General features: G+C 44.1%; 1 protein-coding gene across 10 annotated transcripts in view; it reads right to left on the reverse strand.

Moving 5' to 3' along the window:
- The window catches only part of UROS (uroporphyrinogen III synthase), a 450,422-nt gene that overhangs the window by 10,960 nt on the left and 412,808 nt on the right, over positions 1-26,654 (reverse strand). For 7 of the 10 annotated variants that reach the window (XM_069239701.1, XM_069239705.1, XM_069239704.1 and 4 more), the window contains 3 exons: positions 14,294-14,377; positions 13,468-13,550; positions 593-694 (listed from right to left, as the gene is read on the reverse strand). In XM_069239701.1, the coding sequence (XP_069095802.1) occupies positions 593-694; positions 13,468-13,550; positions 14,294-14,377 (269 nt within the window). The remainder of the gene's footprint in view (positions 1-592; positions 695-13,467; positions 13,551-14,293; positions 14,378-26,654) is intronic. The other 3 variants (XM_069239706.1, XM_069239699.1, XM_069239703.1) reach the window with 1 other exon arrangement.

A 26,654-nucleotide genomic window follows, 5' to 3' on the forward strand; every position in this document is an offset into this window, starting at 1 on the left:
GTAATTTAAGGAATGTCTCAGAACACTTCCCATGTTCAACAAAATAAAAGCTATATCTACTAGGTTTACTTTTGCAAGGAGGATCCATTTTTTGTCTTCTAAAATATATACCTTTTGAACTTTTATGATAGATATATGTAAGTCTACGTCATTATATAACAAACTGATTATACAGAATAGGTACTTTTTGGAGAAAGTTACATTTGTAATCCTTTTTTTCCAATGCAAAAAAAAAAACACATTGAGATAAAAATGCTGCCTTGTTTTTTTACAGTACAAAGAGAGAATTACAGCTGGGGTGACTAACTACATGCCCATTGTTTCACTACGCAGCAAAAATATACAGTGAAGTACAAAGCTACGTTAGTCGCAATGTGTTCATGTGCACAGCTTAAATACTATGGTTGGGTTGTATCCGGAGAACATTTACAATCCCATTATTCAATGGGATGCATGTTATTAATCTTTTGAAGATGGAAGGCAGTGAAAAAGCTTTGAAATTTGGAAATGCCGGCATACAGGTTGTATACAGATCTCAGCAGCAAGCACATATTCCAAAACCTCTTATTGACTATTTGACCCCATACATTACCTTAATGTGATTGATAGAGTCACCAGAGAGTGCCTGTATATGTCCCAGACAGAATTTGACACCGGATGGGCTGAAAAAAGTAATGCTTGCAGGGATGCCCGCCTACACAAAAGAAAAATGCACAGACAATTGTCATGTTCATGCTACTGTCACTAAGTTTCAACGAAAAACAAGCATTTGAAATGCAATGGGTCTCGCGTTTGCTCACGTTAGAGCTATTAGTGTTGTACATTACTAACTGGACTTTTCTTGCCACACAAACTGAAAATAAAAAATAAAACAATTGACATGAGCAAGCCTATTCAAAGCGCCGCCGTGAGCGTGAAGGAGACACACAAAAGAAAAAAGAAGTTTGCTTACAGTCAAAGTTATCGGCAAACGTGCAATTATCCATGTAACAGGGTCGGTCCCCAAGGCGGTAACAAAACTGCCATAAGGAGGGACAAACGTAAAGCAGTTACCAACCGAAAGAACACATTTTTTAAAGGCAAGCCCATGAACGAGTGAAAGTGATGGGCGTGCGGTGGGCGTGGTTAAAAGCCCAGATTCATACCAGCATGTTGGAAAAGCAGCACTTGCGCACTGCTATGCACAACCTAACGTGCAGGCACGCAAGTTCCATCTGGCTGCTTGAACTACAAAGATGTGTAGACTCTGTTTGCTCCTAGCCTGTAAGCAAGGTTGCCCAAAAATTAAAATAGGTCAGTAAGCATTGAGTACATTATCTGATACTCATCCTCCCATCGAAATCACTAATGACAACAAAGCGCACATGAGGTATCACACTGGGCCTCTAGTTCACGCACCTGTATTCAGTTACTTCCACCGGGTTCCACTTATTTGAATATTAACACACTTTGAAAAGCTGCACTTTTGGGCTTTTTGTTACATGTCGAATTATTTTAGTTCCTGTTATGAAGTTTTATGACTGACCCAACCCATCAGAAGACTTAAACTGCAAGATTTAACAACTATTATTTTCCTGATTTGCCAGCCGGACTGAGTTGAATGAAGGTGTGACTGGGCCCATGTCTGCATTTGCAAAAGGCTAGCGGGTGCTAATAAGCTTATTGACTATATATTTTCTACCATTAAATGTTCTTATTGGCCTTCCCTTCCCTGTCGTTTAGGCCTGTATAATTGTGTACTGGGCAATTAACAGCAGTTGCCTCCATTAGAAGAGAATAGTGATGTTAAATTATAAAGCCACTTAACTGCAGAAAGACTCGGGTGCTTGGACAAAGTCTACTGAGACGGAGCCAGTCCAATGACGTTAGATTTTAGCCTATTTAGGGGTAGTGACACTTTGCTGACCCCTCCCTCCACCCCCATCCCTGCAGGCAGGGTAAATTCCATTGCTGTCCTGGTGTCAGCCCTGTCTTGCCTGGCTCAAGAATCAGCCAGGCACAGTCACGTTTCATCCGTAGGGATTCACCTATAGAATGAGAACCTTCATGGGATCTCCTTGGTAGGTACACAGGGCTTCGTTTTTTAGGTCGAGTGCGCAAATGATTTGACCTGTTCTAATCTCTCTGTGGGCTTTTAACCACGCCCAAAGCACGCCCATCACTATCATTCGCTTGCCTTTCAAAAATCCTTTTTTATCATTGGTAATTGCTTTATGTTTGTCCTTCCATGGGGCAGTTTTGTTACCACCTTGGACACCGACCCTGTTCATCTCTCCAGTTCCCCTTATTGGATTTTTGTCATTTTGGTGTTCTTTGGTTCATTTAATTAATCTCTATTTTTATAAATTGGAGTGGGATTTTAAAGTGTTGTGTTTCCAAATTTTTAACTGTGTTGGTACTTCTAAGGGCCAGATGTGCCAGTGTTAGGAACAGTGATTACCTAATTGCGACTCTCTGCAAATTTCAATTAGATAATCGCTATTATTAATGCATGAAACTCAGAGTCTCATTTAGGGACTCCAAGTGGATCGCAACTCAACCTACCTCATTAATATTACTAAGGTAGGTCGCAATTTGCAACCCATTAGGAAACACAAAAATCACATGTCTGCGATTGTGTTTCAATAAAGGAATCTTTTTTTTTTTTAATGCAGCCCGTTTTCCTTAAGGGAAAACGGGATGCGTTTAAAAAAGAAAAATGAAAAGTTTTCTTTTCATTTTTTAACATTAGGCAGTGGACCCTGGCATCACTACCTGCTTAAAAAATGTTTTTATAAACATTCACAGAGAGATTTCCCAATACACCCACTTCCACCAGTTATCTATCTATTTCTCATTCTTCTACCATCAGTGGCATACCAGTCTCGAACATCAATGAACTTTTAAGGACCTAGGCTGTATACAATATGAACACCCTGACAAAGATTCAAATTACCCAGCTTAAAGGAGAAGGCACCTGCTTTTAATTTTAAACTACACCTCTGCGGAGATCCAAAATTAGGGTTAGGCACCATAGCAAGTTTAAAAACCCACAGTGCATTGAATAAAGTGGACAATTTAGGAGATCAACCAAGACTAAAAAAAAATAATGATCACAAACGGTTCTAAAGTATCTGGTTGTGGAATGGTCTATGGAATAAAATCTTTGCCTGGGTGAATTTGGATACAGGAATTGAAAATCTTTAAAAATACCAGCAACCTCAAAAAAGAGCCAGATAATGACAATCATCATTAGTTGTCGGATGGAAAAGTAGACTTCCAAAAACCTCTGTGACCACTGTCTCAATAAGGAATTCTACATTAAAGCCTCAGACCTTACGATAATCACAGACACACTCCTGGACTAGACAAAAGTGGTTTGTCATGTCAGAATGACGAAAAGTGCAAATCCTTAATAATGGAATAATATATGAAGTTTTCTTTGGTGGCCTTTAAATTCATATTTTACATTTTGTTGCTGTGTCTTTACACAGATAACTGCACATCAACTCACATATTCATAATCAACAACATCCCTTAACTTTAGCCATTTTAGTCTCTCAAAATCCCCATACTTCTCTCTCCTTTGACAATTACATTGATCACTGCCACGACCTTGGATCTCGGAGAGTCTGCCGCCCTGCTACGAGTGAGCAGCATAAGCAGTATACAGAATTCATTCCTACCCCAGCTAATTATTATGCTTGAAAAGCAACAATCTTCGTTTCAAGGTGTCAGTCTTTGTGGTACGGCATCTCCACTGATGTCCATATGTCTCCATCGGTTCCAATTCTTAATGTATGGTTTGCAGTTTAATTGCACTGTTTTGTTGTTATCCATTTGTCCCAATCACTGTCTGTATCACGGCCCCTAAATTGTTTAAGCTTCTGTTTGTAAATGTTTTGACGGTGCTCTTCACTAGAGGTTTTTAATCATACTGTGACAGCCTGAGCACTCACGCTGGGCCATCAACATTCTTTAGTGAATGTTGGCACATTCATTAAATCTGTTGTAGCTTGACTGTTGGGCAAAACCCATCGTCAGCACAAAAGAACTATTTGAGAACCATTCTGAGAACGTAAGAGAACTGTGCATAACATATTATTCATCCTCACTGGAATGAATTGCCTGAGATCCTCTTTTAAACACGAAGTGGCTCATAAAATGGCTGCTCCTTTGCAAAATGATTGACCATGCCTGATAACTCCAGAAAGCCACATGGCTTTGCAATGAAATGTAGTTGATCGAAGGGAATACTTGTACTCCATTCACCTTTAAATGGACATGGTATTGTATGCAGTTTTTTTCTCGGAACCAGGTTTTAGGAGTTAAGCTGGGGCAATATTTTATATCTCATTAGCCACACCACAAAACATGCATGTGAAGACTTTTCATATCGGCATACTATAAAATATTCTCATGCTCTGTTGCAAAATCCAGCAGATTACTTTCAAATTAATTGTATTACTTATAATTGCTGCTGTGTGAAATTTTTGAGGAATCTTCCTAGTTTGGAGCAAAATCCCGTTCGTTGCAGTGCACCTTAGAACTGGAGAATGGTACCTGATGTGGTTAGCTGGTTGCCATTGACACTTTCATTTAGTAGAATGTCCCTTGGTTTTTCTGATGGACATGTATAATCCAGTGTCCAAACTCCCATATGCCATAGCTGCGTCCAGTAGAAGCCATTGCTCAGTGGTTAAAAATAATTTCTATAAGGGAGACTTGAGCTCATTGGATTTGGTAGTACACTAGCGTCAAGATGCAGTTCTAGCAGATATGGTGGATATTCTTTAATTCAAAAATAGGCAAAGCTATCAATAGGGTAGCATGTGCAGTGACACCAAGGCTCCAGGTCTTTGACAGACCTATGTACCCAACTATGTCTATCTGTAACTACCCAACTAGGTGGAGGACCTTTTCCGTTGATTGCAATGAGTCCCATGACACCTTTACCAAGCCACTGAATTAAAATGAGTATAATAGACAGAGAAATGTACAACTTTCAACTAAGGGATTGAGCAATACTTTTGCCTCTCATTTAGTGTTGCAGACCACAAGGTGAAATGCAACACTGCGAAAGTGTCTGACCGACTGTTAGCCTGCTAATTGCCCGAATACTTACTGGTAATGTTCATTATTCTGAGTCATCTTCCTCCTCATCACAGTCCTTACTGAATGAGCAATGTTTTCTCTACAGCTATTGTTTGTCTACAAGACTGGACTGACCATTCCTTTCACTGGGCTTTTCCCCAGTGGGATGTCCACTGCTGAGGTCCCTGGGATGCTACTGGTGTATCTGTCACTTTATTGCAGCCAGAGGGGTGGGGGTAGAAGCAAAGACAGAGCAAGAGAGACAAGGGAAAGAAAGATACAGATGGATGAAAGAGAGTAAAAGGAAAGAGAGAGGAGAGAGTGAAAGAGAAGATAGAGGAGGATTAGAGAGAGAGGGCGAAGAGAGTGAGGAGAGAAGGAATTAGACAGATAAATGATGGAAAGAGAAAAGGAGTGGGGAAGATGGTTGCAGAGCTGGTTTAAACATTTTTACCATGATTGCTTTTGGTTCCCATCCGTCCCTGTTTCCCTACAAAAGCAAACCTCCTCAAAAGCAGTTTCAATATGGCTTCGTCTTTTGCCTATAGACACTGTCCCTAGAAATAGAAGGAATACAGCTGCCACATTTCTGATGATATGTAAGCTAACATCTAATTGGAAAGAAAATGGTTGCCTAGAATATACCAGGAGGGTGGCTATAAAAATTGGAAAGTGACAAGAAAGAGTAGGAATGGAAAACTGGGATGCTACCTCCTTGTTCTTCTTCCATTTCCTGGACATTACCAAATTAGGAAACCTGGGTGACCTCTCACATAAATCAACTATTAAAACTTTCTCAGTGCTGCAACAACTCTGGAATTAATTCACAGGAAACCAAATTTAAAAATGATGAGCAGAGTCCAGTAAAAATACACCCAGTCCAGAGACGACACTGAATCATAAAAATAAATCAACCAAGCCCCTTCTCTTCCTGTGGTACTGCAATGATCACTGCTTTGATCAACAGCCCCTATTTACCCTTCAACAATACCTTTTGGCATCAAGCACAATGAAGCAATGAAGTCTTACAAAAGAAATCATCAAAAGGGAAATAAAAATAAATTTGAAAACTTGATAATATGTAGTTAATGATGACTTCCAAATTTCAGACAAAATGTCATAGGCACCTGCACATGGATCGTTGGGACTCTATGGAGCATAATTATGGTTTGGCAGGAGGAGGTGGAGTTGTTCACAATGATGGTTGTACCGGTACTTGTGTGCGAAACGGCCCCCATCATCCATGACCCAGTCTTCAAAAGGGTTGACTAGCAAACGGTACCAAATGCTCTTTGTAGTTAAACCCAAACCAGCATACAGAAGGATTTGCTGGAGTCATAAGTTTTCTATTCTAAGCAGATGTCTTGATCATTTTTTCAAACGGGTGGCCAAATAAATTTGTACCCAAAAAAGGTAGAGGCATAAACATCACTTTTTTGGATGTGCTGTCCTTTCTGGCTGCAATGGAAGAATCTGCTGCTGCTGCAGCACATAAAGAATCAAATGAAATATCAGACAGGAAGAGCACTTGCTGTTCCATAATATACAAGGTTGATGTGAACTCCTTAGCTTGGTTTGATTTGTCAATAACTTAAAAGTCCTTCAGGAGCGACTGGATTATGTAGTACACACACCTACTTGCTCGAATTGGATGCAGTGTGTGATCACATGATTACCATCTCAATTTTCTTATCTACACAATCTACAGGTGGGGCGTCTTGAGAAATAATAACTTCCTGCAATGAAAATCCTGACATCAAGGACTCCACTTTAACTACAGATAGAATTCCTCCTAGACATTCTGTAGTGGATATGGCCTTAATACAATTTTTGGAAATGATTGATTCTCCTCCTCTCTCCACTCATGCTGCAGTACTTTGAGAAACTATGCAGGTAAAGGAAGGCTTTCTGGCTACCTTCTTTGTTACTGTACGAAAAAGTCCTCCTCTGTTGCAGCTTCTGAAGGGCCTGAAAGAACAAATTACTTACCTTCTGAATGCTTTTTCTGGTGGATATTCTAACTGCAGATTACTCATCTTGAAATACTCCTCAGGTGCCAGACTAGATGTGGAAATCTTTTCCAATTACAGTATTGTGTGTGCCGCCTAGTGGCATTATGCTGCTTGTGAGGATGCCCACCACTATAGTAGTGATGGAGCTGAGCTTCATGAAAGCACCACTCCTGCACACTCACATCAGTTCCTTGTTTTTCTTTTTTTGTGCCCCAGAGTGAACAACTGCTAGTAAAAGTGTGATGAATAGTAACTTGGAACCCTTCTAGATATCAAAAATAGTTCACTCCACAGAAGGGGGGGTGGAGGGTAGTGATGAATTTGCAGTTAGATAGAGTATCCAAAATAAAGAGAGTTACTCAAAGTAAGTAAAAGTAAGTAACTTGTTCTTCTGATGGATAGTTCTAACTCCGTATTTCTCACCTTAGATTGCTCACTCAATGGCCCTCAGTACAATCAATGTAAACGCATAAGTCTCTTCAGGGGTCCAGCGGATAAAGCCTCTCCTCTACTTTCGAGGGGTGATGGGGAGCAAAGAATGCTGGTATAGTAATGGATTGCCCAACGTGGAAGGGATTCATGACTTTGCCACCGGAGTCTGCAACACCAACTAGTACAGAAAAAAGATGGAGTGGGGCAGTTACACTCCAAATGCCAGCATTTCACTTGTGACAAGCTGACATAATAACAATGAGGAAGATGGACTTTAGGGTCAGGAGAAGCAGTGAGCAGCTATGCATCAGCTTGAAGAGCATACACATGAAAAACATCAAAACTAAGTTAATGTCCCACTGTGGCATCACAAATAGTTTGAGAGGGAATGTATGTCAACTCTTTAATAAGTTTCATCCCACCAGGTGATGAAAACAAGGATGGTTGGTTCAGCAAACACAGAAAGGCTGAAAGTGCCCACAGCAAGGCCTTGCTGGACCAAAGATACAGCAAACAAGAGGATGTCCAACAGCTTTTTTTTCTTTTTTTTTTAAGATCAATCTTGCAAATGCTACATCAGGTCACAAATCTGTCCCACTCTCTGTTGTAAATGGATTTTGTGGAAGAGTGCCTGGTGGCAAGGATGTCATCCACCACTTCAGACATCATATCAAACGCAATCAGCTACTGCTGCTCAATCTCCATGCATATAGGTGCTCTTTTGCTAAGACAGGTGGTCCTCACAAAGTGGCAGCCTGATCAGAAGTCGGATGCTCATGCCCCTACTGTCCGAGTACCACACTCTCCTGGCCTAATCCGGATCCGCTAGGATGACTTGAGCCTGATTGTTCCTGATGCTTATTAGAATTTAGGGCCAGAGAACAAGTGTTCAAGCAGAAACTCTAATGCGCAAAAATGCTGACACTGTGCATTCACAACAGTGGTGAAAAGATCTAGCCAGAGTTCTCCACACTGTTGGAAGACACCCTGCACCACTTTTGCAGCGGTGGCTGATGACCTTTAAAAGTGGTGGGTCATAGTCCCTGGCTAAAATTCCAGTGAGCATGCCTGATTTCTTCTTGGATGGTTCGGGAGGTTCTCTTGCACTCTCTTACACTCAGTCACATTCAGTCACATTTCCACTCCCTTTTATTCAATAAGACTCACTGACTCACACAGTCTCACTCATTTTCACTCTGACCCTCTCAGTCTGATTCATTCTCACTTAGTGTCGCTCATTCACTCTCATTCGGTCAGATACACGCAATGTCACTCATTTTGACTCACCAAGTCTTACTGTGGCTTATTCCTTCTTACTCAGTCTCATTCGCACTCAGTCTCACTCATACTCACTCAGTCTCACTTCGATTTACACGTTCTCACTCATTCACAGTCTCTCAGTCAGTCTCTTAGTCTCCATCATTCTCACTTAGTCTTAATCAATCTGACTCAGTCTCACTCATTCCGAATCACTGAGTCTCATTCTGTCTCACTCAATGTCACGCAGTTCCATTCATTCTCACTCACTTAGTCACACTCGTTCTGATTTACTCAGTCCCACATATCCTCACTCATTCAATCTCATTCAAACTCACCTAGTATCACGCAGTTCCACTCATTATTACATACTACAGCTCATTCTCACTCTGAATTGTCTAGTCTCATTCAGTATCACTCATTCTCACTTGGTCTCACTCATTCTGACTCATTTTCTCACTCACTACGACTGACTCACCCATACTCACACTCAGTTACATTCTCTATCATTCTTCCTTACTCTCATTCCTACACACTCTTCCTACCACTCATTCTCACTCACTCTGACTCACTCTATCGACACTCTCTTAATTTCACTCACACAGACATGCTCACACACACTCTTTTACAGACACACACTCTCACCCATATGCACACATTTAAAAGTTTGTTTTCCTTGCCTTGCTACCTGCGCAAGCTCAGTTTGGACTCCTGCTCTTCAATTTACCCCTAGGACAGCTACAAAGCTCCTTTCTGCATCCAGCACTGAAGCATAAGTGAAGCTGAGACCTCAAACCTGTGCAGTTCGAGGTACTAGATTTCAGTCTCTGCTCTTTCACCCCACTGTTTCCCAATCTGTTACCACATAGGAACAGCTACAGTGACGAGCTGTCTGGCTTGTGGAACCAGGTACTGCAGGGCTTAAGCATGCAGCGTCCATGGCTGCCCTTTGCAGTGATATTTTGGCATGTCACAGATGATGGATGCAATGAGGCATGCCAGTGTCTCAAAGCCAGGTCTAGGATTTCACCAGCCTTGAAAAACATCTCTGATGGCTAGTGCAGACGCCTTTAAGTGCCTGCACCAGCCATCTGACAGTGGCACTAGCTGCCCTGGGCTGTTGCTAGACCAGAAGCAGTATGGGATCTTTTTATTTTACCAATAGTGACTGAAAGATTATTCACACTTGCTATATTATAAAATTGACAGAAAACAACGAGGGCTTAGCCCTGGAGCTCATAAGGCACAGCCACAACGGCACCTCAGGATGGAGATGCCACTTGTACTCTCCCAGATACCGCTTGCTCAGTTCATCTGCTCTGGCATTGAGGTACTCTGCCAGGTAATTTGCAAAATGTCCCTGTCCTCCAACCACCTCCAGAGATGCAGAGCATCTTGACGCAGGACCTAGGACTCCACTTTGCCTTACTTGTTGCAGTGCCACATGGCTGTGGATTTGTCTGTGAGAACCTGCACCAGCCTCCCTTTAATTGATTGAAGGAAGGCGTTAACAGCCAGACAGATGGCCTGCAACTCCAGCAGACTGAAGTGGAGCCGGTCTTCTGCCGGAGACCAGAGTTTTGTGATCTCACCTACCACAGATAACCCCCCTAGCCCAACAGTGATGCGTCTGTCACCACTGTCAACTCTGGGTGGGGACAGCAGAGGACCCTGCCTCTTGACCAAAAGCATTTGAGCAGCCACCGCTGCATATCTTGAGCCATTTCTTCTGAGACATGTATGTCATCAGTCAGATATCTTAATGCTGTGCCCACTGGAACTTTCAGTTCTACTGTGGAGCCCACATGTGTTACCTGGAATCGTTGACAAGGAACATGCAGGAGGATAGGAGGCAAAAACGCCTCTTCATGATCCAGCATTGAGCCTGAAACATTGAGTCGTGGCCTGAAACCCCTGGACTCGTTGCAGTGGTGGATAAACTCTGCTCTCCAATGTGTCAATGATTACTCTAATGAATGGCATTCTCTGCAAGAGAGTTAGGTAGGACTTTTGCTAATATAGTGAGCCTCTCTTCACCAGTCAGTCATCGAGGCACAGAAAAACTGGTATCATCAGCTGATCGGCAGCGACCTCCACCATCACTTACATGAACACCGAAGGGGTGCTAGCAAGGCCAAAAGGGAGGACAGCAAACTGAAAATGTTCTTGGCCTATCTTAACCAGCATGTAACATCTGTGGGACTACATTACGGGTTTATGTAAATATGCGTCCTGCAAGTTGATGGGCATCAGCACCATTCAGTCATCAGGGTCCAGAGCCAAAGGAATCTGTGCCAGTTAGAGTATTTTCAATGAGTCCTTCCTCAGGAAGGTATTCAGAGGCTGCAGGTTCAGAGAAGGCCTGAAGGCCTTTATCATTCTTAGGGACAGGGAAATAGCAAGAGCAACAACCGCCTCCTCTTTCCTACACCTGAACTCGCTCAATTGCACCCTTGGAGAGCAGCAACCTCACCTACTGGACCAGATTGGGCAGGTACTTGTTTGAAAGTTGCTTTGGTGTGGGAGGAAAAGGTAGGGGGAGAAAGAAAAAGGTAGAGCATGGCCATTTCAAATGATCTGTAAGACCCATCTGTTTGGCGTGGGGAATCACCAACCTTGAAGAAAATGCTAAATTATGCCCTCCACCGGTTGGTCAGTCTTCACTTATGGCAAATTAAAATGGTTTGGTGGGTGTCCGTTGTAGCAGGGAAAGAGGACTGATGCCCATGCTTGTTATCTTGCTGCCTGCCAGACCCGCGTCAATGTCCTAGAAAGGACTGTGGTATCTGCAGCATCACTGGTGGAGAAGGCATCTATGTCTATATGCCAGCCTCCTGAAATAGCCTTTAAACATTCAACTGATGCAGTAACTGTTTGGCAGGGGTCTTCAGCCCAAAGCAGCCTGCCGTAGCTCTGGTGCCCTTAATATTCTCTAACGCAGAGTCTGCCTTCTCACCAAAACGGTGGGAACCATCAAAAACCACATCCATGAGGGACGCCTGTACATTGCCAAAGAATTCTGTGGGGCGTATCTACATGTGGTGACAAAAGAAAACAATCATACTGACTGCCCTGCCCCGACACTTCATAGTATCCAAACCTGTGGGTCCTGTCAATCGTGAATCTTCTTAGCCAGAAAAGCATTAGGTCTTCTAGGACCGCCGGCAAAAACTTGGTCAACATGTCCTGCCTGGCAACAGTTCCGGTGTTTACCTTATTGCTGGGTAAATGAAAAAACGCACTCAACTATTCTCTCACAATACAGCTGCCATCTGAGTTCCAGGCATTATCAGCAGTTGTGCTTACATCAAGAGCCCAAATCTGCTGAATGAATGCCTCACAGAAATTATCAAGGAGAGGACAACCCTTGCGCAATTGCAGAGATCTTATATAGCATGAAAACTTTAAGGCAAATTTTGGAGACTGTGTGCCAGAAATGAACCACAGAGACCTACTTAGCTTGGTCCCAGAATCTGGTATGGACTGCACATGTATGTAATTAAGATGCATTGGCAAAGCCAATTGGTCTTACCTTTTTGACATAGTCTATGCAATGCTTTTTGCTCATGCTGTCCCGCATCGCCAAAAAGAAATGCTTTTTGCCAAAGCCGTACAGCATCGGAAAAACAGAAAAAGATGTGAGAACGTAAATGCAATTGTACACCTCACGACCCTGCTGGCAGAGTCATTCCATATACACATGCATGTGTGCTGACCTATGAGCACACATTTGTCACAACACGTTGGTATACCCACACAATGACATGAGAGCCAACGTATTTATGTTGTTTACCTTTCCAAAGTTGCTAGATGTCATTTGGAGTAGTAAATAAAAATAAATAATGCTTACTTGTGAGATGACATTTTTTTTTAAAGGGTATGGCCCACCAGCAAAAAGCAGCTGCCAGGCTCTCCCAATTGTAAGGACCGCTAGAGGTGCAGAAGAAATGGAGGAACGTGTATGGGAGAAGCAACGAGGAGTGGCTTGGGAAGCAATGTATACGGTTGAGGCTGGAGAGGAATAAATACAACTATTTTGAAAAAAATAGGGTGGGAGGATGAGGGAGCAACACAGAGCGGGAGGGACAGTATTTAAAGTGGGCTATATAAATATAAAATAAAATTCACTGTGCAGAGGGAACAAAACACATTTACTCACATGCAATGCGGATAACAAAAAAAAAGTTTCCTGAATGTGAGCACCAGAAGGCTACAATTGATACGATCAAAAGAATGGTAAAAAAGCTATGCACCACAGAAAGGACCACCCGAAGAAGGAAAGCCATTTATTTAGTAAGAACCAAGCAAATGAGAGTGACATGATACCAAACCAATGACAAGCAATTTCTGTTGGAGAAAACATTACACATTCAGTAAGGACTAGGAGGAAGACGTGCGAGGAAGTAATGGCGTGTTTGCTCGCAGAGCGACACGTTGCAGGGAATTGAAAACCCCATTAGCTGGAGCGTCGACTTTCACTCATGTGGGTTTTCACAGCCACTGGTAAAGTGTGCCAAAGGAAACACCTCGTTTAAGTAATGGCTGCAGAGTTCCCATGTTCTCGAGTGACGCGCGTGCTAAACTCGGCGCAAGGATGAAGCCCTCGGCTGGGGCGTCCTGTTAGCATGGCACACAGAAGACAGATTCCAGTCATTCCTTCCAAACAACCCACTTCCCGAAGAGCGAAAAGTACCTGTAAGAAATAATTTCTCAGGGACTCTTTGATAGCGGGATGCTGCGCTGTTTGATAAACGACGAGGCTTTCCATGGAAATACCTGGAGGAAGGAAACAGAAATGCAGCGGTTGTTATAGAGCCTTATAAACGGATAAACAGCCGCTGCGCTGCAGTAGAACACTACATAAAACATAGATCAAAACGAGAAAACAGGCAACGGAAACATTCAGCTCGATTTTTGTGTAGACCACTTCTAAATACATGATTAAAGTACTTTTGAAAGTAATTGTAGATGTGCACGTCGGGTCACTCATAGATCCAAGGGGCAGCGTGCGGAAGGGCCGAAATAACATGGAAAAGGAAATACGACTTTGCAATGTCTAGATATCGATTATCTGTCAGAAATGTTATTCTCCTACGTGCCATATAACTGGTCTGGGATGTTGTTTTCAATCGGGTGGGCCCGCACAATCGCCAATGGCGAAAACCTTATCCCAAATTATCATCACATTCTGAACCAACTGGACAAAAGTCAACATTTATCACATTGAAATAGATAACCGTAATTCCTATAAAAAGACAGCCACGGCATTAAAAATGAGTTAATATTTTCTACTCAGGGCTTCTGCTTTGTGCCAGTTGAGAAGTCCCTTTTTCGGGCGGGGGGGGGGGGGGGGGGGCGGCGGCTAGATTTCACCAGGGAAAGTAGTTTCCTTGAAGCACCGGTTTTCACGAGAGTCGAATCTCTAGACAACACAGCCCTCTATAAACATCTGACAGAATAAAACCGGTTTATAGTATAGGGGTAGAAACACTGGACACAACACCCCAAAGTATACATACTCTTTTCTCGAAGTATTTTTGGAAGCACTTCTCGCTTGATATACCCGCAAGGGAAAAGAAGAGGCGAGGAGCCGGGAGATATTCCTGGAAAAAATATTGAAATAAAAACTTACATTTTACATCGGGGAATCCATTCCAAAACACAGTAGTACAGATACGCGGAGTGTTCCTGCAGGTTTATTTATTTTACACTTCAGTATGTCTTAATCTTTCAAGGAGTCACGTGCTTGCTTAGCATGAATAATTAAAATTGAATCTCATAATTCCATTACACGTTGCGACGGCATCCTCTAAATGGATCCGGTAGAGAGAACACTATAATTATATCTGTCGCAAACTAGACTAAGGCGCAGTGGCTCAATGAAACACATGATTCAAGGACAGGCGCTGCAAACAGCTCAGAAGCAGTGCATGAATGGTGCTAGTTAGGTTTGCAAACTGGAACATATTTAAACCACAATAGAAGTTATTGAAATCTACCTATCTATCTATCTATCTATCTATCTATCTATCTATCTATCTATCTATCTATCTATCTATCTATCTATCAAAAATCTACTGGCAGCCACCAGTAGTTAGTTATAGTTAGGACCTAGTTTTCATAGGAATAGCATTTTTTGTTTTGCGCCGCTTGATGAATCTACACAAAAGTTTCAAAACTTATACTTCAGTGGGTTTGCTGCTGGTGCTGTCTTGAGTATTTCAGGGTGTTCCATCAAGCAGGGGCAGAGAAAAAGGGGTGGTCCCAAAACACATTTTCCCCACGCATTTTCCCATAGGGATTTTAAAAACAACTACAACTTGAACCGCTGGATGGAATTACACCAAATTTAGCAGAAAGCTAGCTTTTGGTCCCGAAAGCATGCTTTTTGTGATTTGGAGTAAGTTCAGTAATTTTGGATTAAACAGAGATTAAAAATGAAAATGTCACTTACCCAGTGTACATCTGTTCGTGGCATCAGTCGCAGTAGATTCGCATGTTCTGCAATAGCTCGCCATCTGGTGTTGGGCCGGAGTGTTACAAGTTGTTTTTCTTCGAAGAAGTCTTTCGAGTCACGGGACCGAGTGACTCCTCCTTTTGTCCCCATTGCGCATGGGCGTCGACTCCATCTTTGATTGTTTTTCCCCGCAGAGGGTGAGGTAGGAGTTGAATTGTAGTAATAGTGCCCATGCAATGGAGTGACTAAGTATGCACCTATTTAAGGTTGAGATGATACATATATAAATAATTGAAGGTAACTTCCAAACTGCTACAGGCTCCCGGGGAGGCGGGTGGGCACATGCGAATCTACTGCGACTGATGCCACGAACAGATGTACACTGGGTAAGTGACATTTTCAGTTCGATGGCATCTGTCGCTGTAGATACGCATGTTCTGCATAGACTAGTAAGCAGTTATTTCCCCAAAAGCGGTGGATCAGCCTGTAGGAGTGGAAGTAGTCTGAAATAATGTCCTTAATACGGCTTGACCTACTGTGGCTTGTTGTGCGGATAACACGTCTACACAGTAGTGCTTGGTGAATGTGTGAGGCGTAGACCATGTGGCTGCCTTACATATTTCTTGCATTGGGATGTTTCCTAGAAAGGCCATGGTAGCACCTTTCTTTCTGGTTGAGTGTGCCCTTGGTGTAATGGGCAGCTGTCGTTTAGCTTTAAGGTAGCAGATTTGGATGCATTTAACTATCCATCTGGCTATACCTTGTTTTGAAATTGGGTTTCCTGCATGAGGTTTTTGAAATGCAATAAAGAGTTGTTTAGTCTTTCTGATGTTCTTTGTTCTGTCAATGTAATACATCAATGCTCTTTTGACATCTAATGTATGTAGTGCCCTTTCAGCTACGGTATCTGGCTGTGGAAAAAACACTGGAAGTTCCACTGTTTGATTTAGATGGAACGGTGAAATAACCTTTGGCAAAAATTTAGGATTGGTCCTTAGGACGACTTTATTTTTGTGTAGTTGTATAAAAGGTTCCTGTATAGTAAACGCCTGAATCTCGCTTACTCTTCTCAGGGAAGTAATGGCGATGAGAAATGCCACCTTCCAGGTTAGGAACTGTATGTCGCAGGAGTGCATGGGTTCAAAAGGTGGACCCATAAGTCTAGTTAGGACAACATTTAGGTTCCATGAAGGAACAGGTAGTGTTCTTGGTGGTATAATTCTCCTAAGGCCCTCCATGAATGCTTTAATGACTGGTATTTTATATAGGGAAGTTGAATAGGTAGTCTGCAGGTATGCAGATATTGCTGCAAGGTGAATCTTAATGGAAGAGAAAGCTAGGTTAGATTTTTGTAAGTGAAGCAAGTAACCCACTACATGTTCTGGAGTTGTGTGTAATGGTTGTATTTGATTAATATGGCAGTAGCAAACAAACCTCTTCCATTTACTTGCATAGCAGTGCCTGGTGGATGGCCTTGTTGCTTGTTTTATGACTTCCATACATTCTTGGGTAAGTTGTAAGTGCCCGAATTCTAGGATTTCAGGAGCCAGATTGCTAGATTCAGCGATGCTGGATCTGGGTGTCTGATCTTTTGGTTGTGCTGTGTCAACAGATCTGGCCTGTTGGGCAATTTGATGCAGGGTACCACTGATAGGTCTAGCAGCGTTGTGTACCAGGGTTGCCTTGCCCAAGTTGGTGCTATCAATATGAGTTTGAGTTTGCTTTGACTGAGTTTGTTTACCAGGTAAGGAAGGAGAGGGAGAGGAGGAAAAGCGTAAGCAAATATCCCTGACCAGTTCATCCATAGGGCATTGCCTTGGGATTGTTTGTGTGGGTATCTGGATGCGAAGTTTTGGCATTTTGCGTTCTCCCTTGTCGCAAACAAGTCTATCTGAGGTGTTCCCCAGAGTTTGAAATAAGTGTTCAGAATTTGGGGGTGAATTTCCCATTCGTGGACCTGTTGGTGATCTCGAGAGAGATTGTCTGCGAGTTGATTTTGTATCCGTGGTATAAACTGTGCAATTAGGCGAATTTGGTTGTGAATTGCCCAATGCCAAATTTTTTGTGCTAGCAGGCTTAACTGCGTGGAGTGCGTCCCCCCCTGCTTGTTTAGATAATACATAGTTGTCATGTTGTCTGTTTTGACGAGAATGTATTTGTGAACTATTATTGGTTGGAAAGCTTTTAGTGCTTGAAAAACTGCTAGAAGTTCTAGGTGATTGATATGCAGTTTTGTTTGATGTACGTTCCATTGTCCTTGTATGCTGTGTTGATCGAGGTGTGCTCCCCACCCTGTCATGGAAGCATCTGTTGTTATTACGTATTGTGGCACTGGGTCTTGGAAAGGCCGCCCCTTGTTTAAATTTATGTTGTTCCACCACAGAAGCGAGAGGTAAGTTTGGCGGTCTATTAACACCAGATCTAGAAGGTGACCCTGTGCTTGAGACCACTGTGATGCTAGGCATTGTTGTAAGGGCCTCATGTGCAGTCTTGCGTTTGGGACAATGGCTATGCATGATGACATCATGCCTAGGAGTTGTAATACCATCTTTGCCTGTATCTTTTGTGTTGGATACATGCGTTGTATGATGGTGTTGAAATTTTGAATTCTTTGTGGACTTGGAGTGGCTACTCCTTTTGATGTGTCTATTATGGCTCCCAGGTATTGTTGTACCTTGCGTGGCAGAATTTTGGATTTTGTGAAATTGACGGTGAACCCTAGTTTGAAGAGGGTTTGTATGATATGATTTGAGCACTCTATTAACGAATGGGCCTTGATTAGCCAGTCGTCTAGATATGGGAACACATGTATTTGCTGCCTTCTTATGTGTGCTGCGACTACCGCTAGACATTTGGTAAAGACTCTTGGTGCGGTTGTTAATCCGAAAGGCAGTACCTTGAATTGGTAATGTATTCCTTTGAATACAAACCTTAGGTATTTCCTGTGCGATGGGTGTATTGGTATATGGAAATAAGCATCCTTGAGGTCTAAAGTTGCCATGTAGTCGTGCAGTTTTAGCAATGGCAATACTTCTTGTAGTGTGACCATGTGGAAGTGGTCTGATTTGATGAAAGTGTTCACTACTCTGAGGTCTAGGATTGGTCTCAGTGTTTTGTCCTTCTTTGGTATCAGAAAGTACAGTGAGTAAACTCCTGTGTTTATTTGTGTGTTTGGCACTAATTCGATTGCATTCTTTTGCAATAGTGCCTGCACTTCTATCTCCAGGAGATTGGAATGGTGTGTTGTTAAATTTTGTGCTTTTGGTGGTATGTTTGGAGGGAATTGTAGAAATTCTATGCAATAACCATGTTGGATAATTGCTAGAACCCAAGTGTCTGTAGTGATTTCCTCCCATGCATTGTAATAATGACCTATTCTTCCCCCCACTGGTGTTGTGTGGAGGGGGTGAGTGACCTGTGAGTCACTGTTTAGTAGTAGGGGCTTTGGGGCTTTGAAATCTTCCTCTATTTCTAGGGAATTGCCCTCCTCTATATTGTCCCCGAAAACCTCCTCTATACTGTCCCTGGTAACTGGACGGTGTGGCTTGTGAGGTGCTGGCTTGTGTGCTTTGACCTCGAAACCCCCCTCGAAAGGGCGTTTTACGGAATGTGCTGTAATTCCCTCTGCTCTGCGGGGAGTAGAGTGCGCCCATGGCTTTGGCAGTGTCCGTATCTTTTTTGAGTTTCTCAATCGCTGTGTCCACTTCTGGACCGAACAGTTCTTTTTCATTAAAAGGCATATTGAGAACTGCTTGTTGAATCTCTGGTTTAAATCCAGACGTTCGGAGCCATGCATGCCTTCTGATAGTTACGGATGTATTAATTGTCCGTGCAGCTGTATCTGCAGCGTCCATGGAGGAGCGGATCTGGTTGTTGGAAATGGTCTGTCCCTCCTCAACCACTTGTTTTGCCCTATTTTGTAAGTCCTTGGGCAGATGATCAATGAGATGTTGCATCTCGTCCCAGTGGGCTCTGTCATAGCGCGCAAGTAGTGCCTGTGAGTTCGCGATGCGCCACTGGTTTGCAGCTTGTGCTGCGACTCTTTTACCAGCTGCATCGAACTTGCGGCTTTCTTTATCTGGGGGTGGTGCATCTCCAGATGTGTGAGAGTTGGCCCTTTTCCTAGCTGCTCCTACAACGACAGAGTCTGGTGGCAGCTGTGTAGTGATGAAAGCCGGGTCTGTAGGAGGCGCCTTATACTTTTTTTCCACCCTTGGTGTGATTGCCCTACTTTTGACCGGCTCCTTAAAGATGTCTTTTGCGTGCCGGAGCATACCAGGGAGCATAGGCAGGCTTTGGTAGGAGCTGTGGGTGGAGGAGAGTGTGTTAAATAAGAAATCATCCTCGACTTGTTCTGAGTGGAGGCTTACGTTGTGAAATTGTGCTGCTCTAGCCACCACTTGAGAATACGCGGTGCTGTCTTCTGGTGGAGATGGCTTTGTAGGGTATGCCTCCGGACTGTTATCTGACACTGGGGCGTCGTATAGGTCCCATGCGTCCTGATCTTGGTCACCCTGGCTCATGGTGGTGTGAGCTGGGGAGTGTGATGGAGTTTGTGCTGGTGAGACGTTAATCACAGGCGGAGGAGAGGGTGGTGGGGTAACTCTTTTCACCACTTTTGGTTGTGGTGTTTGTTCCGTCTGGAACTCCAACCTTCTCTTTCTCCTAATGGGGGGAAGGGTGCTTATTTTTCCTGTCCCCTGCTGTATGAAGATACGCTTTTGCGTATGGTCCACATCAGTTGCTTGCAGCTCTTCCTCAAACCTATGCTTCTGCATTTGGGAGGTTAGCGAGTGCTCTTCTGTATAAGAGCCTGAAGCTGGGTCGCTTGCAGTTTGTTTCGGCATCGAAACCCTGTCTGCGTGTTTTTTCGGCTCCGAGGTGACTCTTTTCTTTTTCGGGGCCGAAACCTCTCGGCGTCGATCTGTTTCGGTGCCGCTGTCTCGGCGTCGAGCCGTGTCGGCACCGGCATCTCGGTGTCGAGGCTTGTCTCCAGCACTTTCTCGGTCCCGAGAAGGCTGCGTGCCGGTGTCTCGACCGGAGTCGGACGATCTCGGCACTGTGTGGGCCTTTTTCGGTGCCGACGGGCGGTCACCGAATTTATGGGTGGAGCCATGGCCTGGTGGCAGTGGCGTCCCCTGGGCCTTGTAAATGTTCTTCTGAGTGGATTTCGACGTCTTACTCACGGTTTGTGTATCGTCGAATCCTTCGGAGTCCGAGTCTTGGATCGAGAAGGTACCTTCTTCTTCCTGTTCCTCGAACTCCCGTTGGGCTGTCGGTGCGGACGCCATCTGAAGTCTTCTGGCTCGACGGTCTCGGAGTGTTTTTCGGGACCGGAACGCACGACAGGCCTCGCAGGTGTCTTCGCTGTGCTCAGGTGACAGGCACAGGTTGCAGACCAAGTGTTGGTCTGTGTAAGGGTACTTATTGTGGCATTTGGGGCAGAAACGGAACGGGGTCCGTTCCATCGGCGTTCTTCAGCACGCGGTCGGGCCGACCAGGCCCCGACGGAGGATCGAAAAACTACCCCGAAGGGCACCGGAGCTCTTCGATCTTCAACGCGGTGTGGAATCTAAGTACGCCGATCCCGAACGCAACAATACCGACGAAAATCTTCCGAAATTAGCTAATTTTCCGTTCCGAAACTCGGAGCGACAGGAACACGTCCGAACCCGATGGCGGAAAAAAAACAATCAAAGATGGAGTCGACGCCCATGCGCAATGGGGACAAAAGGAGGAGTCACTCGGTCCCGTGACTCGAAAGACTTCTTCGAAGAAAAACAACTTGTAACACTCCGGCCCAACACCAGATGGCGAGCTATTGCAGAACATGCGTATCTACAGCGACAGATGCCATCGAACATATAGATATCTAGGGATGCGGATACAACTGTCCCTGTGCTGATATCTGATTGGCTGGCAACACTTCAACAAGGAAGTGCTGGCAGCCATCTTGTGAGTCCCACAAAAAAAGTAAAGAAAAGGGGCGAGGGTAGGGTCACTCTGAGCCCCTATGCTTGGTCTAGGGGGTCCCTCATTGACCCTTCCAGGACTAAAAAGCATTTTTTTAAAGTTCATAAAAATCTGTGGCTCCAGATCATCAGATTTTCCAGACATTTTTTGTTTTTTTTAAAAGGGCGGCCTCCCACCCTTTTTCAAAAAAACATTTTGCCCCCAGGTGGGCCAGGGCACAAGAGCATTGGGGGTTTGATAAAGAAGTGGGGTGCATGGGGCCTACCTTCTAGGGCTTCTATTAGCTCTGGGGACCCCCACCTCCCCGGGGCTATGAAGCAGAAATATGCTTGGGGGCCGCGCAGCCCCCGCACTCAAGGGATCACCACCTTCCTGGGGCCAAATCATTACTTAAAATGGGGGATGCCCGTAAGGTCTACCCTACAGCCCCGGGGAGCGCAACCTCCTCAGGGCTAATTCTGAAATGTATGTGTGTGGGCCTCTACAACAACCTGTTCCCCCCCCCCCGCAGCCTCATGGACCACCACCTCTCCAGGGTAATTTGTTACAATTAAGGGGGTGCCACACGGCCTCCCCGAAACCCCAGGGACCGCAATCTCTCCCGAGCTGATATAAAATGATGAAGGGGGTCCCTTGCGGACCCCTTTGGACCTAGGGACTCCCAACTCCCCGGGGCTAAATGAAAGGTTGGCGGGAGGATGCGTGGCCCCCCTCATCGACCCAATAATGGCCCTGGGGACCGCCACCTCCCAGGCCCACTCCTGCTGTGTCCCGGAGTCCCCACCCCAGGACATAGCTGTTTGCCCTGACTTGGCGGGAGCTTTAACAGCTCCCGCTAAGTTAGAGCAAACACTCCAATTCCAGCAAGCGAGAGCTGTTAAACTGGGTGCAGAAGTTTCCTCTGTTTCAAACAGAGTAAACTATTGCTCTCACAGACAAGGAGCTGCATGTTTAGCAGCTTCGTGTCTGTGACAGCAATGCCGGGTCCCATAGGAGGCAGGGAGCCGGCTCGGACTGCAGGGGCCCTGAGGCTCCCCGCTGGCCTATTGCACACTGGGAGCCCTGGAGGGCACCCAGGAGAGATGGCCGGGCCCTGGGACCATAAAGTGGCCTGGGGACTGCGGCCTTGTGGCCCCTTTCTCCACTTAGTGGAGGCCAGGGAATGGCGTCCCCAGGGCTGAGATCAGCCTGGGGAGGGGAGTCGCGGTCCCCTTCCCCAATGAATAGAGGTAGGCCTCAGGGGATAGGGTCCCCAGGGCCAAAAACGGCTGAGGGAGGGGGGACGGGTGGTGCCCCCATGCATATGGTTCTCGCTTTAAATTGCTACGAGTATGCACATGTGCAAATCAACTGAAAGCTGCACCTGCTTGGCACCGCACCGTCTACCTTACTAGTATGCATATGTCTTCCCCCTTTTTGCCAGGATGATGGACAGCTTACCAAGAGCCCCCAGTGCATTTCCCACTGATTTTAATGGCACCTTCTTGATGCCGAGGAATATGAGAAAACAAAACAAAACCAAGAAGCACTTACTTCATATAGATAAGAGAAAGGATCCTGGTTTGGTGGAGACTTAAATCTTTCAAGTCTCATGGGCCTCGCTATAGGAGGATTCATCTTGTCAAAGAATTCTCAAGAAAGAGGCACGAGGAACAATCACATTGCCAAATGTACACAAGGTCATGTAGAATACATACTGGACATTTACCCAAGGAGGCAGAAAGAACTCCACTTGGGTGGGTATTTCATGCAAAGCTATGGACTCTTGTGGATAAAAGGATGGGTGAGGTTCCTTTGTGGAAAGGTCACTCACATAACTACTGGCACACCCACTCAGACTCACACATTGACTCAGACCCACTTAGACACTCATGCAGTCACTCACAGACCCACTCAGATATTCACATAGCCACTCACAGGCTCACTAAGACTCTCAAATAGACACTCACAATCCCCCTCCAGACACTCACACACACATTCACAGAGACACTCTCACACCCACTGTCACTCAGATAACCCACTTACACTTACTCCTACACACAGACACTCTCACACCCACTCTCACATCCACATAGACCCTCTCCCACCCAGACAAACGCTCACACTCACACCTAGAGACACCCTCTCACACCTATTCTCATACCCAGAGAGACTGGCCCTGTGGCCAACTCCTCCCGCAAACGGCCAAAGGGTTGGCATTAGGGACTGGTCAGGCCCTCAACCAACCCTAACGTGCACGTCTGAAGACCGTGCGCGGCAGTGGTTGGCTTAGCGTATAGTAATGAAAATTAATATACGTTAAAAAAACCCATAGAAATTCACTGAGAAAAACAAAGGTTACAGGGACGTTGAAGTTAGGAATTAGAATTTTTTTAAAACTGAAATTCATTTAACAATCAAAGATTACAGGGACGTTTCAGTTAGGTTCTGAATTTACTCGCACAAAACCAGAGAAATTCAGCAGTTAGAGTTATTTCAAGGAACTATAACTCGTGGCCTAAGGTAACTATAGTTACAGTTGCCTTCGGCTACAAGTCATAGTTACTTTAAATAACTAATTATAACTGCTGGATTTCTCTGATTTTGTGCGAGTAAATTCAGAGTCTAACTATAATGTTGCTGTAACCTTTGGTTTTTTAGGTGAATATATATATGGAAAATGTCAAAATTTCACTTACCCAGTGTACATCTGTTTGTGGCATGTAGTGCTGCAGATTCACATGCTGTGGATATATCACCATCTAATGTTGGGCTCGGAGTGTTACAAGTTGTTTTTCTCCAAAGAAGCTTTTTTCGAGTCACAAGATCGAGTGACTCCTCCTCTCGGTGATAGTGCGCATGGGCATCAACTCCTTTGTTAGGTTGTTTTCCCAGAGGAGTGTGAATTAAGGAGTGAAAAATTGTGTATGTACAAACACACACATATATATATATATATATATATATATATGGTGAAGAAGATGTCCATGCAATGCATATACATATTTACATAATAAAGTACTACAACAGCTACAGGTTTCCAGGGAGGACGCATGTGAATCTGCTGCACTACATGCCACGAACAGATGTATACTGGGTGACATTTTCCGTTGGCTGGCATGTGTAGCTGCACATACACATGCTGTGCATAGACTGAAAAGCAGTCCCTCTCCCAAGGAAGCGGTGGTTTGCCTATAGGAGTTGAAGTAGTTTGAAACAGTGTTTTAAGCACGATTGACCAGCATTTGCTTGTTGTCGAGATAACACATCCACACAGTAGTGTTTAGTAAATGTGTGCGGTGTGGACCATGTGGCTGCTTTGCATATGTCTGCCATTGGTATATTTCCTAAAATTGCCATTGAAGCTCCATTCTTTCTAGTTGAATGTGCTTTAGGAGTTACGAATAGTTGCCTTTTAGCTTTAAGATAGCAAGTTTGGATAAACTTTACTATCCTTCTGGCTAATCCTTGTTTGGAAATGGGATTACCCTTATGAGGTTGTTGGAAAGCCACAGAAAGTTGTTGAGATTTTCTAAAGTCTTTTGTTCTGTCTATCCAGTACATGAGAGCTCTTTTAAGATCAAGAGTGTGGAGAGTTCTTTCAGCAATGAAAAGGAGATTTCTACAGTGAAAATACCAGCAGAGGGCCATAAATCAAGGGATATAGAGAGCCAAGAATGTAGATCGTAATCAGATACTCATCACAGAATCAAGGATGCCCTCTAGGGGTGGAACTCAGGATACAGGAAACCACCCAAAGGATGGGGAATGGCTATATGTAAATCAGAGAACTCCTTTCTTTATAATAAAATTGCAGCTTGCAGGACTCCTGTGTGTGTATCAGGGGAGTAGCTTCTGTGTAGCTTGGGGTGGTGAGCGGGGAAACAGGGACCCGCATGCAGCCTTGCTGCCCCTTTTATGAGCAGGGCTTCCCTTGCCCCGAGGGAGAGCGACCCTGGAAGCTGTGCAAGTGCTTCCAGAGTCACACCATGGGCACAGCCAGTCGCTGCAAGCCTTACCATTCCAGCCCTGGTGAGCTGCCATATGCGCAGCCCTCCCAAGTTGGGGAAGCCTTAGCCAGGTGCAGCTGAAAGTGGTGTAGTTGGGTAGATCTGCTGCAGTTTTACACTTTTGTTGCACTACATGTTATGTAAAATCGACTACAGTCTCTAATAAAAACATTTTACTAAAATTAACACCTTTGTTCACCTATTCCAGTTTACATTACTACAATTAGGAATAACTGAAGTCTGATATGGGATTACGGGCTATAAACCCCACAAATAACAGAGTCTTTGAGCATTAACCTGTACTAGAATTTCAGCAGTAGCAAACAGAATTGTTACAAAAGAAAGCAATACACGACTAAAATTAAATTAAATAACCTCATTAGCCTGTGACAGAGACTTATCTAAATACCCTAATTGCAAACTGATTTATTAGGAACGCCGATCTGTTAGCAGAAAATTACAGCAAGCAACCAAGGACATCGGGATAACGAATGAGGCAATAATATAGGAGATAAGGCCAGATATGAATCGTCGCTGCATTTCATACCTGCTAATTGAGCTATCTTTCAAAAGAATCATACATCTAGACATAATTGCACTGCAAAAATTAAACGATGAATTTCAAGACACTTTCTGGTGTTCCCTTACAGTATCACCTAAAGGATGTATTAATGAAAGGCGGAATCATTAGTCCTAAAATTATAGAGAAAGGGACAATACCTACTTATAGCACAGGTTTTATTCCTGCGTGTTTTCAACAGGAAATTATAAGCATTTTGACAATCCCTTAAGGGAAATATTTTCATAGTCCAATCGTCGCCTTGTCTTCTCTAGCTTACATTATTGGCACCTTCAATAAGGGCATCACAACTATCAAAAAGGGGTACTGGAACAGTGTCTCGGTAAGCCCAAACGGAAAGTCTAAAAGTGATACAGGTACCAATACACATACCTGCACAACCATATCCACAAGAAAAATGAAGACTTCAACAGAGCAACAGGAACAAACTGCAGAAGTAATAAGCACTGGATTTGCACAACCAGACTTAGATCTTCACAAACGAACAACCTAAAACGAACCAATCTAAAAAAGACAAACACCCAAATAGCAAATAAGAGGAAAAAACATAGAAAGGGGCAAAGAATGCAGAGTGCGCTCCAAAGTATAAGGGGGTGACCATTTCGGGAGACAAGGGGCGCTTTTGCAGATCCTACAGGAAGAACTCAGTCACATCTTTGGCTGCAAAGACTAGAAGAAAGAGATGTATGTGACATTGCTTTGCTATGGTTCAGATTTTTTTCTGCAGGATCGCTGCTTTCAAGTACATACTAAGCAGCGCCGCTCACAGATCTACCCACTAGATTCTGGTGTACAGCATGGTTCCACCCCTCAGCCCAACCCTGTTTAATATCTATGCATGCCCTCTGGCTGATACTGTACAGAGCTGCGGTCTCACATTT

The sequence above is a fragment of the Pleurodeles waltl genome, chromosome 6 (genome assembly GCF_031143425.1).
Source record: "Pleurodeles waltl isolate 20211129_DDA chromosome 6, aPleWal1.hap1.20221129, whole genome shotgun sequence".
Classification (NCBI taxonomy): Eukaryota; Metazoa; Chordata; class Amphibia; order Caudata; family Salamandridae; genus Pleurodeles; species Pleurodeles waltl.